The sequence below is a fragment of the Etheostoma spectabile genome, chromosome 14 (genome assembly GCF_008692095.1).
Source record: "Etheostoma spectabile isolate EspeVRDwgs_2016 chromosome 14, UIUC_Espe_1.0, whole genome shotgun sequence".
Classification (NCBI taxonomy): Eukaryota; Metazoa; Chordata; class Actinopteri; order Perciformes; family Percidae; genus Etheostoma; species Etheostoma spectabile.
This window is the reverse complement of record NC_045746.1, coordinates 487773-498234: the sequence shown is the minus strand read 5'-3', so window position 1 is coordinate 498234 and position 10462 is coordinate 487773. Positions and strand designations below refer to the sequence as shown.

Sequence of the window (10462 nt, the reverse complement as noted above, 5' to 3'; positions counted from 1 at the left end):
ATGGTGTCTGTAGCCAGCTAGCTCTACAAACGGCAACAAAAACAAACTGGACTACCTGCACCACGAAACATAAACAATCTTCCAGCGTTCCAGACAATAACCGACAAGAAGGATTTTGGGGTAGGGGTTGGGGGGTTAGTGCGCGGAAGCACGAAAGGGAGCAAGAGGGGACGGGATGAGGAGGAGGGAGGGGCGAGCTAGTCTCAGTTTTGAAAATATTTCAAACGTTGAAAGTAACGTCACCCAACATTGCTTAGAGCACATCTTTTGAATTAAAACCCTTATAAGACCTGGGGATGGGTGATTAAAGAATTATTTTAAAAATGATTTCATAATTCCAAGGACAAAATAGATTTTTTTTCTTTGGTTACATTAACATTTTCTTCCAGGGATTCTGTTTCAAATTTCAGCTTTGCATTTACAATTTTGGTCTTTTCAATTTACAAAACATTTGGCTTTGTGGTGAACAATATGAAAGCTTTATTTATGCAAACTTTTATATTGAAACAAAAATAACTGAATTTGAACATTTTAATTATTTCATAATTAGATGGTTTTCCATCCAGTGATGTAATCAGTAAAATCATCAACATTATGTAATCATGAATACATTCTCCATCCTCCATATATTTTAGTCCCCTGACCTTGCTGAGTTCCTGAGGGCTGTGGATAAGCTGCTGGATTTGATCTTGCCATTCTCCTTGACAATGGGGTAATAACATTTTCGTGTTTTAGCATATTTCCCCGGGAGCTGAAGGAAGTTTTTGCCTCGTGGAGAGCCAGATGTGCTGAGCGTGGAAGAGAGGATCTCGCCGACAGCCTCATCAGCTCCTCCCTTTTTCTTCGCTTCATGTGCCCAGCCATCATGTCCCCCTCCCTGTTCAACCTAATGCAGGAGTACCCCGCTGAGCGCACGTCCCGCACACTCACGCTCATAGCCAAGGTGATGCAGAACCTGGCCAGCTTCAGCAAGTGAGTACCTGTCAGCACCTGTCCTCTCACACTAATGTTAATTTAATTCCGTTCATTTGTAGATATCATTTTTAGACACTTCTGTAAGGAGGGATGCATGTTGCAGAGTAACATGACATCAATAGAGGCTTGCAGTTTTCACTGGGAGGGTATTAACTGTTACTCACCCACAGCTATTTCCAGGGCTTTTCAGCTCTTACCTTCACTTTGTACCCTTTACTGATATTTTCTTAAATATTAACACAATTCTATTTGCTTAAATATGCACCTTCTGTATAATTGAGACAGAACGTTTGGTGGTAATTTATTGGACTATACATTTCATTGACATTGGATACAAATGATCAGAAATATATATCCGAAAAAATTAGCCATGTAACATAGGTCATCATTATCTTAGGCATATGTTGTTTTGATTAAATACTTACTCAAGGTCCCTTATAGTGTTAAAACATTAAAACAGTTGGTCGACAGAAAATGAATCAACAATTTTATTTATCATTTATAACAATCAAAAGAAATTATGAATAAACTCTCTCTCTCTGTTTAGACCACTACATGTTAAATATGTTTGGAATATTTTTTGGAATTTGACAACATCTTCTCGGGTTTGTTCTTGGGAACGTTCAACTTTTCGGACATTTTATAGACTTAATGATTAACTGAAAAAGCATCTGAAAAACTTTTAAAAAGTACAGGGTTTTCAATCTCCCCCTCATACTGTATTCGCCCACCTCTTTTCACATGTCCAAATACTTATGCATGTGTTCACATGCACATTAGTACCTCAGTTATGATCTGGTTTTTGGAGTTTCCTGGTTATAAGTTTAAGCCAAAGACTGTATAAAATATGGACGTGGTCTCCGTGATGTCACCCAGAGGTTTCTGAAGAGCCAAAATGAAGCTCAAAGTGGGCAGCTCGCAATGGTGAGGATTTTCTTCCCAGGATGGTGAAGGCATATAAAGTATATAGGTATTTAATACTGTTTTACATAATGAACATGTATGTGCAGGACATCAAAAGTACAGAACAATCACTGGCCACATACTTTTTAATTTCCAATGTATGAGATTAAATTTAACTCAACTCCTACAGACTCCTGAACTGTAAATATAAGATCTTTCCACTTCCACGGTGCACTATACAGCATGTTTCCATCTTCTTCTCTGCCTTCATGTATCCTGTCAATATTGTCTCTGCAGATTTGGACCTAAGGAGGAATACATGTATTTCATGAACGAGTTCCTGGAGATGGAGTGGGGCTCCATGCAGCAGTTTCTCTATGAGATCTCCAACATGGACGCCGGAGGAAACGCTGGAGGGTTTGAGGGCTACATTGATCTCGGTAGAGAATTGTCCATGCTCCACAGCTTGCTGTGGGAAGTCATGGGCCAGCTTAGCAAGGTAGGTATAATAACACATTGGAAAATTAAATGTAACATTTTCATTTGATTTCTTTCTCTAACTGAAGAATGTAGAGAGAGGAAAGTTGGATAATGAGGTTCTGCAGTTTTCTAACTAACACAGGATGAATGTTATTTGAACTCTAGTAAAACTGAGGTGGAATAAGTATTTTAATATTTATCTCTAGGGTTTACACTGTGAATATATTGATATTGTATTGTAGTTGTAACATAATGAAAGTTATACATATTTCATGCTTGGCCCTAAATTGTCTTTAAATTGAATTGAACATTATGTGCTTTTGAATTGCTATATTATGTGTTTAATGTGTTCCCTAATTCTTCTGAATGATATTTGACTTTTATGAAGGAATAAGTGAATCATACTGTATAAAGCAGAGGTTTCCAATCCCCGGGGCACGGACAAGTACTGAGCCGGGGAACGTTTTCTACTGGGCTGCAGAAAACACTGAATAATGTGAATGAATAATAAAATGAATGAACCTTTCTATGTTGTAGGATGCTATTCTCAAACTCGGACCCCTACCACGGCTGCTGAATGACATCAGCGTTGCCCTGAGGAACCCGCAGCTCCACATGCCTACAAATCACCAGCCGGACCGACCGAAGGACAGACTCTTCTCGCGACCATCTTTCAATCGTCTCATGTCCTCTGACTTCCAAAGCCTTATGATGCGTGACTTAAACAGGTATCCTCTCATGGTTTTCTTTGTAGTGAATTTTTGTTGTTATCACTTCTTCATGTGAAATTGGATTTGCATGTCCTTAAAGAGGACTGCGCCGAGATGGGTTATGCTTTTACATTTGAACATTTGACGCTTTTATCCCAGATCTCCCACACCAAAGGCATGTGTCAGATCCACTGCGCCGTCACCACCCAGTGAACAGATGATTGATCCGTGCTGTGACTTTATCAAAACAATGTGAATGGTCATAATTACAAATGTGCACATAAACAGAGGAATTACAGTTTAACAAGGGTGTATTTAACAGTACGAAATAAAAAGGCAGAGAATACACAATAAATGAAAATTAAGTAGCTCAAAACAAAACACTGGCATATTTCTAAGAGCCCATATTGCTAATGCTAATGCACCTCTTCAGGCTTTTTAAGTAGTTTATCAATTGATAATTGCCAGCACCATCTGTTCCCAGACTCTCCTACCCAAACCTCTTTCCTGTGTTTTAATTCATGTCGGCACTCTCCTATTGTCAAGAGACCGTTGCTCTCATTACAGCATAAATGTTTAAATAATAACTCTTTAAGTAAGAGAAAAACAGTAAGTAATCTCAAAGGACTCCACTGCAGCTATTTCGTGTTTACTATCATACCCAGCACTAGTCTGTTGTAACATAATCTGCAGCAGTAAACATGTAATTGAATGAGAAGGACAGAGAAGGACGGTGATCAAACATCTGAAAAACACACCAAGCCACTCCTTGTAGCTCTAACCCCACAGCCATCAGGCAACCGACTGGATGGAGGTTATGCTTTTTCCTTACTGGATTTCCAAATGCTCTTATGCAACAATGGCATAATGAAAGTGGTGTAGTCCTTGCAGACCATTAAAACACATAGACAGGTGCATATGATCCGAAACGCTTTACTGTGAATACAAATTGTTGATGGTTTCTTCACATGTTTCATTATGCAATGAGAATAGCAAACGAATGGTGCTACCACTGTTTTTCAAATTATTAATTCATCTTTATAATTTAATTTTATACCAAACTTACCTTTTTTTTTAAATTTTGTCTGCAATTCAGTTTACAATTAACAAGCTAAAGTAGGTGTGTCATGGGCGGGAGAACTCCTATGTGTCACAATATAAATCTAGTGAGTTGCAAGATAGTTGGGAAAAGAGAAGATAACAAATTCTGATAAATGACTTAAATAAATCTGTTTCTTTGCAAAATGCTGCTTGATAAGATACTATTCATTTAATTGTCATTGCATTTACATACAATGAGATTCAGGTGCACCATACATTCAATATACCTATTCAAAATATCTCACATTGAAACACAGGCAACTTGCATACGCAATTTCAACAAATGCATGTTAAAAGGTTAAAAGAGTAAAAAGGATTTGTAATAATAAATAAAAAATAACTGCAAGAAAAATTCCTATTGCACAGTTTGGTCTAAAAGGTCTGTGTTTTCAGTGCAGAGTTCAGTGTGGTGATGGCTTCAAGGTTATAGCTGTTTGTGAGTCTTGTGGTCCGTGCTCTGATGGACCTGTACGTATCTCTTCCCAGAGGGGAGGAGTTCAAACAGTTCATGTGCTTGGTGATGTAAGGCCTTTGTGATTGTGCATGCCTTCCGTGGGCTTCAGGAGGTATAGATGTCTTCTAAAGTAGGCAAATGAGTGTTGGTAATTTCTCTTCAGTTTTTATGACTGTTAGCAGAGTCTTTTTGTCTTCTGCAGAGCTGTTGCTATACCATAAATGTTTCCCATAGGTCAGGACCCTCTCAGTTGAACAACTGCAGAAAGACACCAGATGGTCTTGTGACAGATTTCTCTGCCTGAGTGTTCTCAGGAAGTTGAGTCGAGTTTGTGCTTTTTTAACTACTGAGTGTGTGTTTATTGTCCATGTGAGATCTTCTGTGCCAAAAAAACCTAACACTAGATGCTCTTTCCACTCAATCCCCTTTAATGTAGAGTGGCTGGAGATCAACCTGTTTCTCCCTGAAGTCAATATTCAGTTTTGTTTAGTTTTTTTTGGTGTTAAGTGCCAAGTTGTTCTTTGTGCACTGTTCTGTTCAGTCTCTGTACTTCCTCCCTGTAGGCAGTCTCATCTCCTTTCAGGCCTCTGAAAATTATTCTAAAAAAACACTGCTCACAACTTGCAATGATGAGGGACTGCAAGGAGATATTGCATAATTATTAAAGGGTTAATCAAAGGTTTGGGAGCAGCTGGGCGTACACTTTTATATCTCTCCATATGGCCCACGTTATTTAAAACTATAGGGATAATGCAAAATAGAGCATACAATATTTATGAGACAGTGTTAATAAACCCATGAAAGCAAATTGTAACATTTGTTTTTTATTGTGTATCTGCAGTTCAATAGACATCTCTCGCCTCCCATCCCCTACGACTGGAATCTCGGCTGTAGAATCCCTCTCATCCAATCTGAACATGAGGCGTCATGCAGAACGAGACCTCCGCTCGTCGAGGGAAGTATTCTACGTGACCCGTCCACCGTTGGCTCGATCCAGTCCTGCATACTGCACAAGTAGCTCGGACATCACTGAACCAGATCCAAAGGTACAATGTCAAATTATCTGATTCTGTTTGCTGATTTATGTCTCGTAATTCTGCAGCTTTTTAAGCATTCTCTGCAAGTATCAGAACATAATTATGTTATAATATAACATCAAAAATTGCTAGCATTTTCCCCTTACAAAATAATACAACATGGTATAACTCTGACATTACTTTGGTGTGCGGATTTTATAAACCTAAGACAAATGAAGTAGTTATTAAGTAAAAGATTCAGAAAGGCAGGTTTATTTGTAGAGCACTTTTCAACAACAAGATGAGACAGAAAATAATAATAATTTTATGGCGCTTTTCAAGGACCCAAATTTGCTTTCCAGGGCAAGGTAGAAAACAAAAACAAAGCTAAACAAAACAAAACAACACAAAACAAGATTCAGGCACAGATGAAAAGGGAGAGGGCATGGGGCTACAGATAGGCAGCGATGAAGACATGGATCTTGAGGCGGAACTGGAAGAGGGGAGGGACAAAAAGAAAAACAAGGCAATAAAAAATCTAAAATTGTATAACAAAAAAAACAGAAGAGTTAAACATGGGTCTAGCCTAACTGTATAAATGCATTTAGCTGTCGAAATGCATCAATAAAAATAAATACATTTAAAACTAAAATAACACATTTCCTGCACACTAAATAAAATGCATCTGTATTTTCTGTCACGTTCAATGTTTTGTATATAACAAAATCCTGCTACAATAAATGTTTCTATTGTTTCTCTCAGGTCCATAGTGTGAACAAAAGTGTGTCCATGATGGATCTTCAGGACTCCCGAATGAACAGCATTTCCAACCTGAACTCTGTGGGAGACATGCTCACCTCCTCTCAAGCCTCCATCGCCGGCCTGGGCCACAGCTTTGGGAACCTCTGTGGTCCTCTTCGTATGGGAGGGCATTTGCCAGCAGGTTCCGCTGGCTCAGGTTTGAGGCTGAGCCAGATGGGCCACATAGGGGGGCCCACCGAATCCATCTCTCAGCAGCAGCAGCAGGCAGCAGCGGCCATGCACTTCCCCTTGTCTTTCCAGAACCCGCTATTCCATCTGGCCGCCCAAAACTCCCCAGCTCAGTCTCAATCTCAGCCTCATCCCCCTCCTCTCCTCCTCGCCCCCGAGCCCGAGAATGGCCACCACGACTATGCACCGGCCTTTGGCAACAGTGCATTCTCTCGCAGCGAAGACTTGTCCGCCCTGCGGTCACAAAGCAGTCTGGTGCAGCCCAGCATTGTCCACTCACACAGTTACAGTGATGATTTCACCCGGCAGAATCAGAGCAATGACTACGCTTGGCACCAGCTGTCACTGCAGGTGCAGGTAGGAATCTCTAACTTATCTTCACATGTAATGATATGCAACAAGACCTTTGCTTCACAAATATCTGCAAATCTTATATCTCAACTATATCTCAACTATTAACTATTTGGTGTCTACAATTATATGTATGGATGCAACACCACTCTATACTGTAGGAATCCATAATTTAGGGTTCTGCTAAAAGCGGTGGACAGTGCAATGTAATTTTGCACTTGAACCTTCCACAACTGAGGTGACTGAAATTATAGATTGTAAACCTTAACTTGCAGCCACAGAACATTTCTCAGTCTGTTGATGAGTGGATGACCAAGAAGAGACCATTTCCATTGGGACAGAGATTGGTCTACATACTGAACTGTAGCTGAAAATCCAGAATGGCTTTGTGTTTCAAAGAGCACCACTAAGTGGAGAACTTGTTAGCTTGTCCATAAACTCACAATTTTAACATTGCCATTGCTGTTGCCTGGCTGTCCCACCTTTCACAGTATACACAGTAGATTAGAATGAATATCCCTCACATAAGAATTACTCTGGGGAAAAAACGTTTAACTTTGAAATCATAAGGTGCTTCTGTTGAGTAAAACCCAAAGCTTGAAACTGCACATACCTCTTCTTTTTATGCTGTACATATCAGTGGATCACCTGGCTTACGCCCCTCATTTGTTTCTACTTCAACTTTTTTTGATTTCTTAAAAATACCTGGATTGTTTTTTTTCCGTTTCAAGCCAAATTGCCCAACACCTTGGTTGAGCAACAAATATATCTGCATGAATTCAGATTCGCCCTTGCAGTTTATTAGATCCTGCTTATAATTTTGTTTTTACTGTGTTCCAAATAAAATAGGAGTGACCCTCTCATGAGCAGTAGAATATGCAAATCTAACAGTAATGTAAGGGCACTTTTGAGGGACACTTGCTATGCTACAGACAACACACTAAAGTAGGATCATTCACTAGTCTGCTGAACTCGACATCAATTGTACTGTGTCCTTGTTTCAACAGGGCAGAAAAGCGTGTCATAACTGTTGATACTGCACATATCATTATATTATGCACACTTTAACCTGCTGTGTACTGAAGATGAGACTGAAGATCTATCTATACAGCTAAACAGCAAGCTATACATGTATTCATGCATTCTAACTAAATGGTTTAGGGCCAAAATACATTTCTGACCATCCAGACAGGTATGCTTCTCTGAAAACATCATCATTCAGTTTTAGTTACATCACATATTTTGAACAAACCCAGAAAACCTGATGTCTGCTCCAACTGCTTGTATTCTTCGGTTATTTTTGTACTTATTGCGTCTTCACTAATGTGCACTATGCTTGGCTTTATGTTTTTTTGGGGATTTCACCACTGGGGGGCATCAAAGTAAGATTTTTTTCTTCTTCCTTTTTGCTTTACACAATTTCTTTTTAACAATTTCATTTTTTTCTCTCACCTTAATCTGTCCTCTCAGGAGTCTCTCCAGCAACAGCACCTGATGGGAGTTGTATCTCAGACAACCACTGGGACAGGCACCCCTGCCTCCTTGGCCACACCACCTACTACAGTGCACCCAAGCCGCCAGTCATCCATGGCTCATCCACAACATCTAAAGTCACAGCGATCCATTAACACTCCAGCCACTGCCACACCACCAAAGGTTCGCCCACAGAGCAGGAACCTCCTCCTCGACTCTTCTGACACAAACTTCAGCGGCAGTCAGCCAAAATCGCGCCATTCTCAGCAGCCGTCACAACATCAGCAGCAACAACAACAACAACAACAACAACAACAACAACAACAACTCCAACAGCAGCAACATCAGCAACATCAGCAGCAGCAACATCAGCAACACCAACAACAACAGCAGCAACACCAACAGCAACAGCAGCAACACCAACAGCAGCAACACCAACAGCAGCAACATCAACAGCATCTTCAGCAGCAACAACAGGAATCCCAGCTGTCTGTGACAGACAGTCCAGCTCCTGGACTCCCGTACCAGACAAGCTCCGCAAAAGAGAATCCGGGCCCGCAGGCAGCTGCAGAAGAGTCAACAGACACGCCCACAAAAAGCACCAAGAAGTCTCAACCGACACAACTGCAGCCTCCACAGCAGCATTTGCTCAAACCAGGCAATAAACAGGTCAATCTAACTACTGTCTCTTAAGTTAAAGCTTGTCAGAGTTTTTGTGTCTTATTTTATGCAGCATGCAAGAATTTGGCTATGTTTTCAAGGTATTTCTAATATGAACACATGAATTTAAACCATGACTCACCTGTGTTGTTGTTATTGTTGTTGTTGTTTTTTCAGGGGTCTCCATCGACCCTGAGCACCCCGGCCCTCAATGAACGGACAGTCGCCTGGGTGTCCAACATGCCACATCTCTCTGCTGACATTGAAAGCCTGCGGCCAGACCGTGAGGGTCAGCTGAAAGAGTACTCCAAGAGCATGGATGAGTCACGATTAGAGAGGGTCAGCACTTCTTTATTTATTTATTTCTTAAAAAGCAAACTCTTTAAAAAGCAAAGCTCTTTTTGGCCAAATAGTGTCAGAAAAAAGTCTCCATTTGGTCAGTTGATTTTTTCCCCCAAACATGGTTAGAAGGTTTTTTTTTAGAAGCTTTTTCTAATCACAATTTCTACATGTGCATCACCTACACTGAGGTGAAACTGTTTCTACCTGTTCTGCCATAGTACAACTATAAATTAGAGCTATAACAGAATAATACATGAGTCGCATAATGGTGGCTGTAGTGCATTTTGTATGATGAACAACTCCCACACTACTGCCTGTATTAGAATCCCATGTCCATGTAGTGCTTGCTGGCCACAGTTTCATTGCAGCTTTTTCTAGTCTTTCCCACATGCAGCATAGCATAATGAGAGCTGTACTACAGAGCAGTGTCTATAGCTATTTTTTTCCTTGCGTTCCGACTGGACCAATTTGGGGATTTTTAAGTTCCTCTGACCACAGTTCTTGTAACTCTTTCAGCTCCTACAGTTTCTTTTTGCTGTTCCCTTTTCCGCATAGGAACCTAGGTCAACAAGAGTCAATTTTCTTATTCATCACTAAATTCACTTCAGAGAACGTTTCAGGCGAGAAATTAATTGTTTAGATCTTGAATATAGACAGTATTGCGAACATTGTTTCCAAATTTACAGCCAGCTAGCGCCTGCTGGGGCTGCTAGCTAGTCGCTTGGCCAGTCATGCTCGGAGACCCCGCTGTAAGTTGGAGGTCTCTCAGACCTCTCTCGTACATGAGAGGCTTTTATTTTGCCGTAGACGGAGCATTTGGTTAAATATCACAACACATGTCCATTATAAGATCAACGGGACCCTGTGGTTAACTGTCTTTTCGAAGTTAAACTCCACAAGCTGGCCGGTCGTCGCTCGCTGTGTGTGTGTGAGTGCGTGCGTGCGAGTGACTGAGGCTCGCTCACACACACACACACACACACACACACACACACACACACACACAC

The 10462-nt window shown here is 40.7% G+C and overlaps 1 protein-coding gene across 3 annotated transcripts in view; it reads left to right on the top strand.

The window, feature by feature from the left end:
- The window catches only part of syngap1a (synaptic Ras GTPase activating protein 1a), a 42729-nt gene that overhangs the window by 22295 nt on the left and 9972 nt on the right, over window positions 1–10462 (top strand). For all 3 annotated transcript variants that reach the window (XM_032535575.1, XM_032535577.1, XM_032535576.1), the window contains 7 exons: window positions 736–972; window positions 2176–2377; window positions 2896–3086; window positions 5465–5669; window positions 6402–6986; window positions 8451–9122; window positions 9291–9452. In XM_032535575.1, the coding sequence (XP_032391466.1) occupies window positions 736–972; window positions 2176–2377; window positions 2896–3086; window positions 5465–5669; window positions 6402–6986; window positions 8451–9122; window positions 9291–9452 (2254 nt within the window). The remainder of the gene's footprint in view (window positions 1–735; window positions 973–2175; window positions 2378–2895; window positions 3087–5464; window positions 5670–6401; window positions 6987–8450; window positions 9123–9290; window positions 9453–10462) is intronic.